Here is a 19,507-nt window from a genome sequence, read left to right on the forward strand (position 1 = left end):
TTTTTTTTTTTTTTTTTGAGACAGGGTTTCTCTGTGTAGTTTTGGTGCCTGTCCTGGAACTTGCTCTGTAGATCCAGGCTGGCCTTGAACTCACAGAAATCCGCCTGACTCTGCCTCCCAAGTGCTGGGATTAAAGGCGTGCACCACCACTGCCCGGCCTGTATTTTTTTTTTTTTTTTTTTTAAGGTATCTGAGCAGGGTGGTGCATGCCTACCACTCCAGTACTCAGGAGGAGACAGAGGGAGGCAGAGATGCAGGAAGATCTCTGTAAGTGTAAGGCCAGCTTGGGCTACAGAGTGCATTCTAGGCCATCCTGGGCTCAACTGCATTCCAGGCCAGCCTGGGCTACCCAGTGAGACCCCAAAGAAAAGACAAAGGACTCCTAGCAGACATCACTAATTGATCTCAGTATCCTTCCCTCTGGAAGCAAATGAGATGCCCAAATCCTTCTCTGCCGTGAGTATACGCTCAGAGTAGGCATGGGGATTGAAACCCCTTTGCTCTGATTTTTTTTTTTTTTTTAAGGCAGTGGCTGTAAGGAAGATAGGCCCAGAGACGGGCTGTAGAGAGTAGGCCCAGCTACTACTGTAGCTCTCTAAGTTTGTCAACAGTCCTTCAGTCCACCTTCCCAGACCCTCTGACACCAGGCTCTTTGGAGAGGCTGGATTGAGGTAGGTGTGGGTTCTAAGAAGAAAGGTCCCCAAATCAACCCCTTCCCTGCCCCCTATCAGGAAGAAAGGACCTCAAATCTGAATTGGTTGCTAAAAGCATCTCACCGCTCCTGCTACCAGGCCACTCTGGTTGTAACTCTTGGAGGCCGCCACGATGGAGGCGATGAGAAGAAGCAGGGTGCCGATTAAATAGTGCAGCAGTTCCTGGACGGGGCAAAGAAAGAAGAGACGTGAATGGAGAGCGCGCTCGGTGCGGTGGGGTAGAGACAGCTCCACTTTGCCTTGAAGAGCTTAGGCCGGAAGAACTGCATGTCTCTCAGTGTGGAAAGCTGGGCCAGGAAGAGCTGCACTGGGGAGAAAGGAGGCTGGGAGAGCAGGAGACACAGAGAAGGGAGGCATCTCTGGTGAGCAGCGCTGTTCACTGAGAACTGCCTGCTTCCCGAGATCGACTTGCAGACCTTTTCTCTGGTCCTTGGTTTAATCCAGGATAAAACAAAACAAAACAGAACAAACAACAACAATAAGATACTCCAAAAAAGTAAAAGCAAAAAGCACCAAGGTCTCACATGCACACATGCACACGCACAGAGGCACTCGATAGATTAGGTGTTCAATCTGATGACAGATATCTATAAAAACTCATTCCTAGCCTCACGTCAGCATGGAAGGCGCATGCTTCCCTTCAGAGATCACATCTGTGACCCCTGCTCTTGCCCCTGCTGTTCAACATTCAGCCGCTCTGTTCGGCTCATTCTCCACAATGAGGCGAGGCAATCAGATGAAAGGCATCTAGATTAGTCGGAAGAAGTGAACCACTGATATGTGTGGACCATGTGATCTGGTACATGTTGGATTCTAAGGATCCACTAGCTCCCTGTTAGAACTGATGAATTAGCACATTTATGCTCAGATAGAAATCAAGGCACAAAATTAAGTATATTTTCCAGGTGTGGTAGCACACACTTAACTCAGGAGGCAGAAGCAGGAGGATCTCTGTGAGTTTGAGGCCAGCCCGGCCGACACAGTAAGACACTGTCTTCAAAACATATCCTTCCAGTTTATCTTCTCAGCCTCTGTCACCAAGTGCCACCATTCAACTCTCTCAACAGTGTACACATTCACCATCCTTACCAGCTCCTTCCTTCAAGGCTGGTCCTCCCACACTCCACACACACAGCAGATACATGCCAAAAGGAGCCCCAGCCTTCTCACGCTGGGAAGTGAGTTTGAGAAACCCTCAGGCAGCCAGCCAGCAGAGATGTCTACCAGGCACTGAAGAGTCAGGGTCCAAGCAGCCATGTCCCAACCCCTGTCCCAACTCCTACATGCTGACTCTGGGGCCAGGTCTCCCTCTTACCGACAGGGGCCAGCTGATGCAGGTGAGCACACGGTAGAAGCGGAAGAGATGGACCAGGTAAAAGATGAGGATCATTATCAGGTCACAGATGGTGACTACTTCAAAGAAGCTGTATGCGCCATAGTCGATCCGCAGAGAGCTTCGCACACAGATGAAGGCGATCAGTAGGGTGACCTGTGGCAGACATGGAGATGTTGGCACACTTCTGCGCAAGACAAGTACCCAGTTATAGACAAACAGGAAACCAGCTGAACTGTCCCTGTGTCAATCCTGAATTGATACACTGCTACAATCCAGCTTATTCCCGCACAAATTGGCTGGGAGGTTGGAAGAATTTTCTTTCACATAACACACACAGGCTTTAAAAATACAGTCAGGGGGAGCCAGGGCTTATGCACTAGGTAAAACTAATATTCAGCTGTTTCAGATGGCAAAGAGAGCAACTCATCCATTGTCCTTATCAGTGGACAGCAAGTTATTATTGATTGACGTGTGGCATACATGATCCAACTGAAGCATTCGAGAACTCTTCCGGGTAGACAAAAATCATCCTTTGTTTCACATAGGGAAATGGAGGCACACTGAGTCACTAATTAGTCCAACTAGCTCAGCTTGTAGGCAGTAACATATTTGGATCAGCGTCCATTTACACACACGCACGCACGCACGCACCACGCACACTTGTATATGTGTGTGGAGACTCTGACATCCCATACCCTCCCCTAATGCACTTCACCCTATTTTTGAGGCAGGGTCTCTCACTGAACTTGAAGCCCCCCAATTCAGCTAGACTAGCTGGGCAGCAAGCCCAGAGGTTATGTGCACATGGCCGGCTTTTTCACATGGGTGTAGGGATCCAAACTCGGGTCCTCATGCTTGCCTGACTGAATGAGCCATCTCCCCAGTCCCCCGCTCTGCCGCAATAGCCCTTCTTCAAGTAAAGCCCACTGGAGAGAATTGAGCGTTCACAGTATTCAGTGTGGACCTGGGTGGCTCCAAGAAGTCTCTGTATTGTCCTAACTGGTAGAAAGAAACAAGACACTACCTGTAATCCAGGCTCTTCGGAGGCTGAGGAGATTGCTAAGAGTTTGAGGCCAGCCTGGGCTGCACAGTGAGTTAGGGTCAGTGTTAGGTACATAGTAAGACCCCGTCTTAACACAAAATAAATAAAAAGATCAACAACAGAGCATCAAGTATTAAAAGCCTGATGGTCCGATTTGGTCCCTGGGACCCCCACGGCGGAGGGGTAGAACTGGCATATATAAGTTGTCCTCTGAGCACCCCAAACATGCCCCTGTAAGAAATAGGTAGGCAAATAGAGTAATAAAAATGTTTTCAAAGAGAGTGACGAGCGGGGCGGTGATGGTGCATGCCCTTAATCCTTGCACTGGGGAGGCAGAGGCAGGCAGATTTCCGAGTTCGAGGCCAGCCTGGTCTACAGAGTGAGCTCCAGGACAGCCGGGGCTGCACAGAAAAACCCTGTCTCAGAAGGAAACAAACAAATAACAAGCAGACTTTCTTAGTTCCTTTTCCCACTTCTAAGGTAAAATTCTCTGACACAAGCAACCTAAGGGGGAAGGAGTTTATTCTGTGTGGTGTTTGAATGCAGTCGGCCCCCATGAGCTCATAGGGAGCGGCACTGTTAGGAAGTGTGGCCTTGGTGGAGGAAGTATGTCACCGTGGAAGCTGGCTTTGAGGTCTCATATATGCTCAAGCCATGCCTAGTGTCTCTGTTCACTTCCTGTTGCCTACACAAGATGTAAAACTCTCAGCTCCCTCTCCAGCACCATGTCTGGCTGCACGATGCCATGTCCCATCATGATGATAATAGATTGAACCTCTGAACTGTAAGCTACTCAATTAAATGTTTCCTTTGTTGAGTTTCTGTGGTCATGGTGTCTTCTTCAGAGCAATAGGAACCCTAACTAAGCCAGTCTGGCTCACCGTTCAGTGGTATAGTCCTTCAGGGCAGGGAGCTCATTGCAGCAGGATCTTGAAGCAGTTGCTCACCTCTCATCCACAATCAGGAAGCAGAGGGATGGATCTTCCCAGCTCCTGTCTCCAACTATACAGTCCAGGATCCAACCAGGGAACGGTGCCTCCCACACTGGGCAGAACTTCCCACTTCATACGTGTGTGTGTGTGTGTGTGTGTGTGTGTGTGTGTGTGTGTGTGTGTGTGTGTGTGGACACAGGTGTGAACACATGGCACAGTGCAAGTATGGAGGTCAGAGGACAAGTGTCAGGGGTCATTTCTCTCCCTGCGCCATATGAGTTCTGGGGATCAGGCTTGGCTGTAAAAGCCTTTACATGCAAAGCCATCTTGCTGGCCTTGTTGGTTTATTTTTGAGACAGAGTCTCATTATCCCAGCTGGCCTCCGATTCCCTATGAACGAGGATGACTGTGAACATCTGGTCCTCCTTTGTCCACCTCCTGGACCGAGATTACAGGCATGTGCCATCATGTCCAGTTTTATGTGGTGCTGGGGAATGAACCCAACTCCCTGGCCTAGGAGTAGCCACTTTTTTGGGGGCGGGGAAGGTTGAAGCTGTCCTGGAATGTGCTCTGTAGACCAGGCTGGCCTCAAACTCACAGAGATCCACCTGCTTCTGCCTCTGCCTCCTGAGTGCTAGGACTAAAAGTGTGTGCCGCCACTGCCCGGCTAGGAATAGCCACTTTAAAGAGACTTATTTATTAATTTTTTATTTATTTGTATTTTATGTACATTGGTGTTTTGCTTGCATGTATGTCTTTGTGAGGCTGTTGGATTGCCTGGAGCAGGAGTTACAGACAGTTGTGAGCTGACATGTGGTTGCTGGGAATTGAACCTGGGTCCTCTTGAAGAGCAAGCAGCCAGTGCTCTTAACTGCTGAGCCATCTCTCCAGCCCCAAGAGATTTATTTTTTATTAGTTTGAATTATGTGTAGGCGTATGTGTCTGCATGTGGGTATGTGCACATGAGTGCAGGTGACTGAGGAGGCCAGAGGCATTGGATCCCCTGGAGCTGGAGTTACTGCGGATTGTGAGCCACCTGACCCGGGGCTGGGAACCAAACTTGGGTCCTCTGAAAAAGCAGTAAGTGCTCTTAACTGCTGAACCATCTCTCCAGCCCTGGAACAGGCAATTTTTAAAAAATTATTATTTATTTATGTGTACATGAGTGTTTGTCCATATATGTGCATGTATCTAAAATTAGGGCCATCCCCTGAGTCTGGAGTTACAAGCAGTTGTAAGCTGCCTGATGTGGGTGCTGGGAATTGAACTCAGGTCCGCTGCAAGAACAATACATGTTCTTAACCACTGAGCCATCTCTCCAGCCCTGGAACAGACACTTTTAAAATTGGCCCTGGTCTGTGGTGGTTCAGGGCAGACAGATCTCTAAGAGTTCAAGGCCAGCTGGGTCTACAAAGCAAATCCAAACCAGCCAGAGCTACATACTGAGACCCCATCTCAAAACAAACAAAACAATAGAAAACAAAACAAAAGATAAAATAAAACAAAAAACCATACATGGCATGTTTTGAAAGTAGGGTATGAGTTGTTCTGGGTTTTGAGTGTGACTCTTGCTCAGAGAGCGGAACTCTGTCAAAGGAGAATGATGGGCACAGGTGAGGGACACACCTGACACCTGCACAATGTCCCAGGGCCAGAGACACCATGTGGACAGGCTTAACTGAACCACAGCCCTGAATCGGGGACTAGTGGAGAACAGTGTGGTAAATCCCCACCTCTGGGCCACAGCCCTGGTGGGTGAGAGTCCTGAACCCACATGCCGCCTGGAGGCAGGCACCCAGGCCTGTAGAACTGAGCTCCTCTGTGGGCCAATGACAGCTGCTGGTGACATTCAGGAGCAGCAGGAAGACGTACCAGCATCCTCGAGACTCCCATGTGTGCTTCCATAGGAGAGGGAGCTAGTCCCAAATACTCTCACACACTGCGCTTCTTAACATTAAATGTGACCTCTCCTGGGACTGGTGAGATGGCTCAGTGGATGACAGTGACTGCTGCCAAGCATGAGGATCTGAGTTCAATCTTGGGCTGTCCTTTGACCTCCACGTGAGTACTATGGCAGATGTGTACCCACATACAATTACATGTGCACACAAAATAAATAGTGAATAAATAAAGAGACACAGAGGAAGGCAGGTGTTTGAGCTTGCTATAATAGTGCATTTCACCTCACGTCTCTATTTTTCCTTGAGACAAGGATCTCATGTAGCCCAGACTGGCTTAGAATTCACTAAATAGCCAAGGATGATCTTGAACTCCTGATCCTCCTTCTAGAGTACTGGGATTACAGGCTTATATGACCATACCTGGTTTTTGCAATGCTGGGGATTGAACCCAGGACTTCTTGCTTACTAGGTAAACACTCTGCAGACTGAGCCACATTCCCAGCTGTCCCTATGAAGAGGCCTAACTTAACATTAGTGCAGCCATGACAGTTGCAGACTAACAATGCTGGGACTAGGCCTCACCATTACAATAACCAGGAAAAGCCACAAACTGTACCCTGCGGGAGACCAGTCAGAATTGAGACAAACAAGTACTAGATGCTCCAGAACATTAAGGATAGCTTACATCACTTGTATGTAAGTTGCCAATTTCCTTGCAGCAACGCCGGTACCAATTCCTGTTTGACAAGAATTCTGTGTCCTGCTCCTGCCCAATCAGGAGTTCAACCCCATCTGAATCCAGAATTCCCCTACCCTCATCCTTTACTCCTTAAAAACCCTGCCATAACTGAGCTCAGGGCTCTCCCTGATCCAACCACTGCGGCAGAACACATGAGAGACCAAGCTCGAACTTGCAATAAAGGCTCTTTGCTTTTGCATATGAACTCAGACTCCTGGTGGTCTCTGGGGGGCTCACGACTCAGGCATAACACCTACACTTTTTACTCCGAGCTACCATCATCTAGGACAAGAGACTCTGGGATAGTGTAAAGCCATTCCAGTTACCCCACTGAAGGCTGCCCAGAGGAGGTGACATCAGCCAACCCTGAGTCATAGCTGCTCAGACTCATGACTTTCAGGGCTGGCCCTTGAGAGTCCTGTCCAGCTGGCAGTAAGTATTTACTGGATGTCATTAAGATATTTTTGGGGGTGGGTGGGGTGGAGTTGAGAAAGAGTTTCTCTGTGTAACAGCCCTCGCTGTCCTGGAACCCACTTTGTAGATAAAACTGGCCTTGAACTCACAGAGATATTCCTGCCTCTGTCTCCTGAGTGTTGGGATTAAAGGCGTGGGCCACCACCACTCACCTGGCTAAGATTTATAACTATTTATTGTGCAGCAGAGCTAACTGATACATCTGTTTTCATAACTGGCTTGGCTTCCAGGTCAGACTACTCTAGACTACCCTGGCTTTTAGTAAGGGAACAGGAACACATTTATGCTAGGTGTAGTGGCTCACACCTTTAATCCCAGCACAGCCTGGTCTACAGAGCGAGTTCCAGGACAGCTAGGGCTACACAGAGAAACCCTCTCTTGAAAAAAAAAAAAAAAAGAACCCATTTATTTGTTAATTATTCACTGAGTCCCAGCCACATCCCCAGCTGCAGTCCTTGTCAGTCAAGATATAAGTTTACACTGAAGGAAGCATGGTGGCCCTTGCCCTTAATCTCAGCATAGGCAGAGGCAGAAGGATTGCTTCAAGTTCAAAGCCAGTCAGTGCTACAGAGTGAGACTGTCTCAAACCAAAACTAAGACCAAACCACCAAACAAACAAACAAACAAAACAAACCAATGTAGGGACTGGGGTGTAGTTCGCTTGGCAGAGTGCTGGCCTGGTGCTCACAAAGCCCTAGGTTCAATCCTCAACGCCTCATAAACCAGGCGCGGTGGTACAAGCCTAATGCCAGCATTTGGGAGGGGGAGGATCAGAAGTTCAAGGTCATTTTCTTCTACGTAGTGAGTTAGAGACCAGCCTGAGATCCCCATCTCAAAAAACAAACCGGCCACACAGAGGTAGGCCGATCTCTCTGAGTTCAAGGCCAGCCTGGTCTACAGAGCGGGTTCCAGGATAGTTAAGGGATGTTACACAGAGAAACTCTGTCTTGAAAAAATAAAACAGAATAACTGGCTGATGAGACGGCTCAGCAGGTAAACGCACTTGCCACACAAGCCTGATGGCAGAAGTCCATCCCAGAACACGTGAACAGCGGAAAAAGAACTGACTCCACATGGTTGTCTTCTGACCGCCAAAACGTGAGCCGTGGGACACAGGCCCATGCACACACACACTTACACATACACGATAATGATAAAGTTTAAACAAACAAACACCAAAAAGGCCACACTGGCTTCCATGTAGCCAGGGAGAGTCCTCAGGAAGCTTGGACAAAGAGCACATGGTGGGGCTGGCACATTGGCCAGTACCACGGGAAGTCAATCCTTAGAGAATCATCGAGACTAGTCAGACCTTGTAAGAGGCCTGGCACGCAGCCTTGGGCAAGTGCCAGAAGTGTGTGCCCGCTGAGTCCCACAATGCGGCTGCAGGATGCCTTGATTCAAAACCGAAGCAGCTCTGAGCCAAGCCTGTGCCAGCCTGAGGGGAGGATTAGTCTGGGATGAAAAATGACGGAGCAAGTATACAAGAACCACGATGGGCCTGTGGCCTGGGTCGCAGATGGAAAGCCATTTGGCATGTGTGATCACCCACCATGGGGACCCGAAGAGGACCAGGGGAGAGGGGTGGAGGCCGTTTGAAGACGGGTCTTCAGTAAGAACATGGGAAGCTGGAGGGGAGGGCTGGCAGGATGTTTAGAGGGTGAAGGCTCTTACTGCCCAGTCTGAGGACTGAGTCGGAGCCTCAGGTTCGACATGGAGGAATGAGAGAATCAATTCCTGTAACAGCCGTGGGAGAGCCGGGAGCAGGGAACGCGGGTGTGAGGAAGGCAGCAAGCCCCCCCACCCCCGCAAGACCTCCAGGGGTTCAGGGGACTCTGTCTGCCGCATGGTGATGCAGGGAGCCCTGTGGGTACACAAGAGGGTCCCAGCGACTGGTCACAACAGCACGCCCACCCCACCCCACTGCTAGAGTCCTTGGATTTTTCGCAACAGCTCAAATTGAGCTCCTATAAACTAAACACTAATGACATCCACTCGGGCCTCCCCACCTCAATCCTGCAGGCAGCCTTGGTCCTCCGCGGGGCAGCTAAGGAGCAGGAAGCCTGTGTGAACCCCTTACAGGAGGGGCTCTCCACCTTCCTAATGCTGCGGCCCTGTAATACAGGTCCTCATCTTGTGGTGACCCCAACCATAAAATGTTTTCCTTGCGACTTCATCACTGTCATTTTTCTGCTGTTAGGAATCATAACGTGAATATCTGTGTTTTCCGATGGTCTTAGGCGACCCCTGTGAAAGGGTCATTCAGCAACCCCAAGGGATCTCGACCCACACGTTGAGGGCCGACTGCCGCTGCCTTACAGGAAGGAAAGATGGGGTCTGAGGCCCAGATACTTTGTTCTCCCAAGGTCTGAGTGCTGCTGTCTATGCCCAGGCACAGTGGAAGGTGGCCCTCCCTGGCCTGGGTCTGAGTTCTCCTCACTGTGTCCATGGTGAGTCCTGTGGAAACAAAGGCCTCCCTTCAGTGACGTCCCCGCCCCTCCTTAGCCTCCACTTATTAAAAATAACCTGGGATGGCTGACCTTGGCTAGCCCCACATGCTCCTTTTACCAGGCCACGCCGAGACTGCCTCAGCTACTGTCAAAGCCTGTCAAAGGAGAAAGACAAAGAAGGCCTTTCAGTCTCCACAGAAGGCCCCGCCCCTGGCCTGGAAGCCCTGGGAGGAAGTGGGGAGGCCACGAAGCCCGACTATAGGTCTGTCCTCCATAGTGCCTGTACTCATCCACCTGCACAGTTCAGGTGAACTGGACACAGGCCTGCAGTCCTCAGGTGACAGCTGGGGGGTGGGTCAGGGCAGGAGGGGGGGAGACAAGGGTCAGTTGAGGTCTTCATGAACCTTGCGACCAAGAGCAAAGGCTTCCTTCTAACCCCTGTCTCAGAATTGGGTTGCAGAATGTTCCCTTTCCTAAAGCATAGCAGAACTGAGGAAGAGGTTAAAAAATAAAAAGAGGTTAAAGGGGGAAAAAAAAATCAGCCCTGTGGTGGTGGTAGTGCACACCTTTAATCCCAGCAGTCAGGAAGCAGAGGCAGGTGGATCTCTGAGTTCAAGGCCATCCTGGTCTATAGAGTGAGTTCAAGTATAGCCAAGGCTATACAGAGAAACCCTGTCTTGAAAAAAACAAAAACAAAAACCAAACCAAAACAACAAAATAAAAGTCTGTCACCGAAAAAGGATATGGATTCCGAGTAACTCAGCATGGACTGTTCATATGCCAACATCTCAGAGGGGGTGGCTGGAAGCTCTCGGACTTTCTGCCCCTCAGTTGCATCTTAGCACGTCACACCAGCAACACAGAAGAAATGGGAATGCGCGGGGCATCTCAGGAATGCACAGCTGGTTTAATCGTTTCAAATGATTTGAAGCAACACACTAGAGAAGCAGACCCGAGAGGCAGCCATGTGTCCCTGTCAACTGATGCAGAAGAAGCAGGCATATGGCAATAATTTCAATATCCATCCATGATAAGAAACAAAACAAAAAACCTCTCAGTAAGCGAGGGCCAACCTTAACCTGAACAGAGAGTGGTCAAGACAAGCTGACTGTGCTTGGTGGTGAGAAAGGTAGGCTGTGCCTCAGGACAGGAGGTGACAAGAAGATAGCTTCTCTAACTGACTGAAGCTGTGACAGGAACACACACTGAAAAGGGAAGCGCACAGTTTCATTTTAGGCAATATGCTCAAGTCTACAAAACACCCAAAAAGACGGTTCTGGAATGAATATGAGTCAGCAATGGCACGGGTTGCAGAGTTCAGTTTACGAGAGCAACCATATTTCTGTACGTGAGCAACGAAAACTGAATTTACACACTAAAAACAAGTACCACTTCCTTTTTGTTTTTCCAGACGGGGTCTCTCTGTGCAGCCCTGGCTGGCCTGGAACTCGCTCTGTAGACCAGACTGGCCTCGAACTCAGAGATCTGCCTGCCTCTGCCTCCTGAGTGCTGGGATTAAAGGTGTGTGCCACTACCGCCTAGCTAGCAAATACCACTTCTAACAGCAGCAAATCGGGAGGTACTCACGGAAAATACAGCACTGTCGATAAGTGAATTCTCCCCAGGACTGGTGAGCCAGTTCAACAGAACCTGGGTCGAAACCCAGCACACAGGCTTTTTTTTTTCCTTTTTTTTTGGTGCGTGCGTGCATGTGTATGTATTGACAAACTGATTCTGAAATTTATAGGGGAAGGAAAAGTGGGAATAATCAAAACAGTTTTACAGATGATCACTATACAGTTTGAAGGCTCACTGTAAAAGTAATAGTAATTAAGAGAATGTGGATTGGGTTGAAGTACAGACATGTTGGTGATACTGAAGAGAAAGGAAGGGGAGGGAGGGCAGGGGAGGGGATCCCTTAAGAACATGGTCAATTAATGTTTTGTCTGACAGAGGTAAAGTAAGGGGGTGGGGAGAAGGCCCAGTTAGTGCAATGCTTGCTACACAGCTGTGAGGACCTGGGTTCTATTCCCAACATCTGTGCACAGCTGTGCACAGCTGTGACCCCATGCTGAAGAGGAGGGGCTGACAGCCAGCCAGTCTAGTAGAATTAGTGAGATCCAGGCACACTGAAAGACCCTGCCTCAAAAAATAATAAGGTGGCTGGGGCTGGAGAGACAGCTCGGCAGTTAAGAGCACTGACTGCTCTTCCAGAAGACCCGGGTTCAATTCCCAGCACCACATGGCAGCTCACAACTGTCTGTAACTCCAGTCCCAGGGAATCTGACACCTTCACACAGACATACGTGCAGGCAAAACACCAATGCACATAAATAAATAATTAAAAAAATAATAAGGTGGGCTGTTAAGAGAACCCACGAATCTGTTAAGGGATCTCAAGAATTTATTAAGGTATAAAATGGGGATAAAGCACTCACTGGTACTGAATAAGGAAGCTGCCACTGCTGATCCTCTGGTCTAGCTACTGCTGTCCTGTCCTGTCCCTGGCGGGGATGGGGGACCAACTGCAAGCTGCTCCGTACCGCTTGACCTGGTCCTGGCAACCCAAGAGAGAGCATGACTCCTCTCTCCATTCGCTTAAGGGGTCACATACACAGACAAAGCCACACCCTAGGGCTTGTACCCCAAAGCTATTGGCTGAAAAGAAGGAATTCCCACAACAGTGGGTTGGCTGTGACGTTTGCGTGCCTTTAATCCGAGCACTCAGGAAGCAGAGGCAGGCAGATATCTGTGAGTGTGAGGACAGCCTTGTCTACATAAGACTATATGGTGAGACCCTGTCTCAAAATAATGAGGCGGAGAGAGATGGAATACACTGATACTGACCTCTTCTGGAAGTATCGCTGAAGTAGGAGGAAGTTTGATGAGAAAAAGACCCGGCAGAGAATATAGGTCAGTTGGCACAAAGTTCAGTCTGCAGCACCACATAAACCAAGTGTGGTAAGTGCACACCTATAATTCCAAAAAGCTTCTAGACTGAAGAGGAAGAAAGAGACCTGACCACTGAATGAGATCATGTGTGATCACATGATCCTGGGCCCCTAGACCAGAAGGCCGTTAGTGGGTTGTGGTAAAGTCTGACTAAGACTTGCAGATAGCATCATCAGTGCCATTGACTTCCTGTTAGCAATATGTAGAGAAGAAGGCCCTTTCTAGAAAAAGTGCACTGAGTACACCACATCGGAAACTCACTCTCAACTGGTTCAGAGACAAAATCATAAGCCAGGCTAGCTCTCCCTGCCTCCATGTCCCGTAGGCACAATGCTCTGATTACAGATGTGTGCTACTGGGTCTGGACTTTACGTGGGCTCTGGAAATCAGAATTCTTGTCTCCAGGCTTGCATGCAAGCATTCTTACCCACTGAGTCATTTCGACAGGCCTGCAGCTCATCTTTAAAGTAGGTGTCAGAATGATATTCAAGCATAGCGTTGAGATACAGAAGGTTTATCTGGCATCTAAAGGTTTGAAGGAATCTGGGTGGAAAGACTGTCCAAAGCCAGGCACAGCACTTGTCTAGAATACATTTTTTATCCTCTGTGACCACTCTGTCATCTGGGAATTGCTCTCTGGTGTTTTCTTTCTTACAGGGGTCTCAGCAGACATTCCAGGGCGCTGCTTTCTCTGCCAAGGGAATAATGTACTCCAAGAGGGCTGAGAAACAATTGCCACTCAGAGGGCCTTAGAGGCTGGTCATCGCTGCTCGGCAGGCTTTTAACTGGAAATGAGGAAAGTCTGTTCAGAAGGACACATTAGATGCCTACAGTGTACAGTGTTGATGTTATTAGAATCTGGCCACACTTCGAAGTCTTTAATGGCCTGGCGAGTTTCCCGTGGCTTCTCTAGCCAATGACCCCAGTGGACATTCATTCCCTTGCAGTTCTGGAAGCCAAATCTTTACCCGAGTGGAAGTGAGGGTGGCAGAAGCTTGTTCTCTATAGACTCCAGCCCAGGATTCGTCTCCTCCTTCAGCTCTTGAGATGCACAGCTCTTCCAGGGCTCCAGCCTCACTACCTCACATTCTCTTCTTTTTCTCCTTTCCCCTCACACTGAGTTTAATTAGGGCTACTCCCGGAGCATGGGCAACTTGCCAGGGGCCACACCGCTGAGGAAAATGTCTCTTTTCCAGAAAGAAATTTTAAAATCTGATGGTTCATTTTCAAAAATGCCTCAGACCAGCTTAGGTCCTGCCACAGATGAACAGAAAACACAAGACCCCTGCTAATACCTGTAGTCTAGCTATTCCTCCCCACCCACACTCTGTTAAATTACCTGCTGCCCCCAAAGTAGAGGTTTAGAGTAGAAAATTATAGCTAAACTGGCCTGCCGAAGTAAGACACTGTGTGTAAAAGTTGCAGCAATTACTTTTTAGTACAGCACGGCTGTCCCCACTGATGGTGACTGGAGACACAGTGAAGGAAGCAACTTATACAAGAAAGCATTTAACCGGGGGCTTGCTCACAGTCTCAGAGGTTTAGTGCATGGTCATCATGGCAGGAGGCATGCAGCATGCAGGCTGGCTGGAGCAGTAGCTGAGAGCTTACATGTTGAGACAAGGATCGCAAGGCAGAGAGTGAGCCAACTGGAATGGTGTGGGCTTCTAAAACCTTAAAGACCACTCGCAGAGACACACCTCCCTCAACAAGGCCACGCCTCCTAATCCTCGCCAAATAATTCCACCAACTGGTGGTACCAAGCTTCAAATATACGAGCCTATGGGGGCCAATACGTATCTTGCCCCCGAGTTCTTTCCTCCACCCAAAGTGTCATGCAGTAAGCAGGACACCCTGACCAGTACTGGAAAGAAACCTTGGAACACTGGTGTCACAGCTGGGGATTGTGGTACACACGTGTGTAATCTCAGCACTAGGAAGGTGGAGAGGCAGGAGAATTGTGAGTTCCAGGCTAGCTGGGGCAACATAACAAGACCTTGTCTCAGAAACAAAACAAGCAGTGCACTGTAGACACGCATGTCTGCAGCTTGTCTCATTTTCCAAGAGACACAGGAGGTGTCAGGAAGGTGCCCACTCCAGCAGTCATGGGCTCTTCTCCAGGACACATTTGTCCATGGTTGTGACTTAGGTGGTTACAAGGAGTTAAAAATGAAATGGTGTGCCAGGCCATGGTGGCGCATACCTTTAATCGGAGCAGTTGGGAGGCAGAGAAGCAAAAAAAAAAAAAAAAAAAAAAAAAAAAAAAGCAGTGGTGCATTGGCAGGAGGCAGGTGGGTCTTTGTGAGTTCGAGGCCAGCCTGGGCTACAGAGTGAGTTCCAGAGCTGCTGCACAGGTGGGGGATGGCTCAGTTGGTTAGTCGGTGAAGTGTTGGGTGAAGCGTTGGCTGCGTACGCAGGAGGACCCGGGTTTGGTCCTCAGCACCTGTGTGAAAAGGCCAGGAGTGGTGGCCCACACTTGTCATCCCAGTGCTGGGGAGGTGGGGATGGGCAGGTTCCTGGGTCTTGCTTGGCCAGGCAGGGGAGCTCAGGTTCAGAGAGAGAACTGTCTCAAAAGGGGAACAGTAACTGAGCACACCTGAGTTTGACCTTAGCTTCCTCACGCACATGCACAAATATGCACCTCTCCAGCACGCACAGCTAAGCGCGCGCGCGCACGCACACACACACACACACACACACACACACACACACACACACACACAAACACACACACACACAGATTCAGTTATTGCTATCATCATGACATTGTTGAAACAGGAAAAAGGCTGTTGAAATCATTTTCTTCCCCATCGACTTTATTTCTCACTCAGTAAATATTGATCCCCACCCCTCCTGCTCTTATTTGAAATTAGAGTTGGAAAAGAACAACAGAACAGCACAGCTCTTTCAGTGGACAGCAAGTGTAACCTGGAAGTCCTGGGGCGCCCGTGCCTGGAGCTGCGGGTCCAGAGGGACTCTGAGAAGACAGCAGACAAGCCAGGTCACAGTCAGCAGGAATGCAGCGGGTGTGCATACTCACAGAGCACCAGATGCCACCAGATGTGTTCAACCTGTGGCCAGTGGGCCACATGTGCCCCAGGACAGCTATGAACACAGTTTGACAGACTGTCAGCTTACTTAAAACATTTAGATGATTGTGTGCGTGTGTGCGTGTGTGCGTGTGTGCGTGTGTGCGTGTGTGTGTGTGTGTGTGAGAGAGAGAGAGAGAGAGAGAGAGGGAGGGAGAGACAGAGAGAGAGAGAGAGGGAGAGGGAGAGACAAAGAGACAGACAGACAGAGAGACTGAGACTCAGTTGTGCAGTTCTCTGGCGTGGATTTTGTATGTGGCAGCATCTTCGCAGTGTGAAGACGGACACACCTGGCAGAGACAGACAAGAGGTAGCCCCCCCCCCCAGCTTCCACACAACACAGCAGGGAATCCACAACTCCCAGCTCCGATGTCCTCCTGCTCAAGGGCCCGGACTCCCTGTATCCACCAGGGCATCTCCAGCAGCTAAGGATGCTGCTGTGAACTCATTCCTCCATGCCCTCTGTCCTTGCTTCCCTTAGGCATCTGCGGCTCTGTGGCTCAGAGGTCTTGGGGCTTCATTGGCCTCTTTCTACAATGTGGCCAGTGAGGACAGGACCACTCTTCCCTGGCTCCCCATGAAGTTGGCTGAGGCCGGGCCCAGGGAAGCTTGCTTTTGTCTATCTCCATCTGCTCAGATCTCTGCCTCACCCCGTGAAACAGCTGCATAAGCTCTCCCAGCCAGCTCTGCCTCCAGGTCCACCGGCTGCGGCTCTCCCCACTTTCCAGGTCCCAGAGAACTCCAGATGTGTGCTCTAGCCGCGGTACTCTGAGCACCGTGGGGACACTGAGTGTGTCCTTCTCTGTGACAGTGTGAGGCTGGAGAACTCAGGCTCAGGGCAGGGCAGGCTTCTAAGAGCAAACATTTGGTCCGTGAATGCTACTATCCGGAGTGTCTGCCAGTCTCCTTTCTTTCCTTCTCTTCCTCATTCCCGTCTCTTTTACAAGATCTCACTCTAGTCCAGGTTGACCCCAACCTTGAGGTAATCCTCCTGCATCAGCCACCCAAGTGCTAGGACTGCAGGGGTGAAGCACCATGCTCACCCTGTATATGAAAAACTAAGATAATATCTACAAAGGCACCCACAAAGGACCCAGAGCTAACACAGGTGGGAAGGAATCTGTGCCTGCTGGTGGTGACTGCTCACACTAACACGGCAAGCCCATTCCCTGGAACACAACGCTCTCCAAAAGGATGCTCCTTTCTGTCCTTTTAGGGTTTTACTACATGGCCAAGGCTGTACTCAAACCTGCATGTTCCTGCTTCAGCCTAAGTTCCTGAGAACTGGAATTACAGATGTATGCCACCACACCTGACAGGATTTTAATTTCTCCAGAAGAGCTTGGGAAGGGACCATGGAGAAGAGGTGGACAGCAGAGATATGGCACCAGTTCGACAGCTAAGTGGTTTTGACAAGATACTCAGGTGCCTACGTCACTGCCTCATCTGTAAAACAGGGTGCCAGCTAACACCCAACCACAATATAGTGATGATATGAGCTTTAAAAAAATCTATAGTTATATGCATGTGTGTGTCTGTGCACAGGAGGCGGCCAGGGACGTAAGTGGGTTTGAGCCCCTTGATGTGGGTGCTGGATCCAAATTTAGGCCTTCCTCAAAAGCAGTATGCTCCCAACTGCTGAATCACCTCACTAGCCTGACAAAAAAAAGTTCTCACTTTACAAAATTCCATACAGGAAGCTGGGCATGGTGGCACAGGCTTTATCCCAGCACTTGGGAGGCAGAGGCAGGCGGATCTCTGCGGGTTCAAGGCCAACTTGGAACACAGTGATTTCCAGGACAGCCAGGGCTACATAGAGAAACCCTGCCTCAACAAAACAAACAAAACAAAACAAAACAAAACTCCACACAGGGCTGGGGACATGGCTCAGTTAGTAGAGTGTTTGCCTAGCAGGCAGGAAGCCCTGGGTTTGACCCCCAGTTCCATCTAAAACTGGGTGATAGTGTGTACCGCTGCACCTGTAATCCCAGCACTTGAGGGGCACAAGAGGACCCCCCTTTAGGAAGATGCAGTGTTCCTTTTAAAGGCTCTTTGTTGCATGTGTTAGGCCCTCCCTCGGGACAGCAGAAGTGGCTGCCTCTGGGGCCCTTACCTGCGTCCTCAGCAGCCCTTCATCTCTGCAACGGTGTGATGTACTCACGGGAACGATGCTCCACCCCCTTTTCGTGGCTCATCGGGCAGCATCAGGAATTCCGCCCTTACTCAGGATGGACTTATATAAGAGTGTGTCTCCCTGGGCTCCCCCAAGGGTGTGTCTGTCATGTTGAGCCAGTCTGGGAGAGTCTGCTCACCACACACAAAAGCTGCAGGCTCGGTGAGGAAACAGTGACTTGGTTGGCCCTGGCCAGGTTCAAGTGCAGAGGCAGAATTCAATAGATTTTTTTTTTCTTTAACATGGGGAAAGTCATAATTATCTCAATGGTTCTGTTTATCCAAAGCGGGGGAGAGAAAACTATACAGCCAGGGGGACAGAGAGATGGCTCGGTGGCTAAGAGCACTTACACCTCTTCCAGAGGACCTTGGGTTTGGTTCCCAGGACCCACATGGCAGATCACGACTGCCTATAGCTTGTAACCCCTGTTCAGGAAACCTTAGGTACTGTGGTGCACACAAACCCATGCAGCACACACACACACACACACACACACATAAATACAAATAATAAATCTAAAATAACCCCACACAGCCAGGGCCCGGGGAGGATGACTCGGTTGGTAAAGTACCACTTACTTTACCAACTTTACCACAGCACCATGCTTGTATTCTCGGCACTCTGGAGGTGGAGGCAGGAGGGTCAGACACTCAAGCTTACATTTAGGTACACAAATATATGGTGGGATACATGAAACCCTGTCCAAAAAAAAAAAAAAAAGCTTCGGTTCTGGGCTCTGACTTGATGGGATCTGACTTGATAGTGTCACCAGTCATGGCTTTCAGGCCTTAAGACAAATGACATAGCGCCTCTGCCTCAATACTCACCTGTAAAAAGGGCATTGGACCCAACCCCTGAGACAGTGAGACCAGCAAGGAAACCCGAGGAAACACCCAGCCCCCCTGCCGAGCTCAGCCCGGCATTATTTAGCTAACTGCCACTCTCCTGCTGTAAAGGAGAAAGGGTTCGATTGTTTGTGCCTCTTCTTAAGCAAGAGGGGGAGCTGCAGCTGCTCAGGGAGGTGGGAATAAAAGTTGGGAGGTCCTGACGCAAGGTCGCATTTCCCCTGCTCTCCATCTTCCAGGCCATCCCCCTGGGAAGAAGGGGCTCCCGAGGGTCCTTTAGAGCACGTGAAAAGCTCTTCCCAGCAACTTCTCACCTGTTCCATCCAGCCATTTGTCCTAACCATGGGGGGGGGGGCTGCCTCGGGACATAGCCAGCGTGAGCCAGGGGACCTGACGTCCACTGGAGGCTGCACCTCTGCGGCTGCAGATGCTCCACAAGGAGTGTTGTCACTTCTCGGAGTCCCTGGGGGCTCCCAGCTGGGTCCAAACCCCCAAGAGCCCGGAATGCCTTTTCTGGCCTGTGAGAAATGCAGGGAGTGTAGCCAGCCAGCCAGCGAGGAAGCTGCAGAGCTGTAGTGGATACCTGTTCTACCTGTGACCTTGCAGTGCCTGCCCCTGGGGCGTGGCCTCGGGGTACCCTTAAGACCTGAGCCGCTCCTAGGCCGGTCTTTTCTCTCCTTGTGGGCTTGGATGCCGTGGACTGACTCCGGCAGCGGCAGAGCAGCGTGGGACCGTCCCCCAGCCTTCCAGGACCCTGTGACGATTCTCCTGTTTAGTGAGCTTTCTTTCCTAACGAATTCCTTTTACCCTTTGAGCAGACTCCCGTGGATTTCTCGCAATACCGAGCCAGTCTGGTGATAG

General features: G+C 50.0%; 1 protein-coding gene across 1 annotated transcript in view; it reads right to left on the bottom strand.

Annotated features, from left to right (window-relative positions):
• Cmtm7 (CKLF like MARVEL transmembrane domain containing 7) overlaps positions 1-19,507 on the bottom strand; it is a 30,919-nt gene that overhangs the window by 5,137 nt on the left and 6,275 nt on the right. The window contains exons 2-3 of the mRNA XM_028892994.2: positions 2,029-2,202; positions 777-875 (exon numbers count right to left, since the gene is read on the bottom strand). Of these exons, the coding sequence (XP_028748827.1) occupies positions 777-875; positions 2,029-2,202 (273 nt within the window). The remainder of the gene's footprint in view (positions 1-776; positions 876-2,028; positions 2,203-19,507) is intronic.

This window comes from Peromyscus leucopus, chromosome 7 (genome assembly GCF_004664715.2).
Source record: "Peromyscus leucopus breed LL Stock chromosome 7, UCI_PerLeu_2.1, whole genome shotgun sequence".
Taxonomy (NCBI): domain Eukaryota; kingdom Metazoa; phylum Chordata; class Mammalia; order Rodentia; family Cricetidae; genus Peromyscus; species Peromyscus leucopus.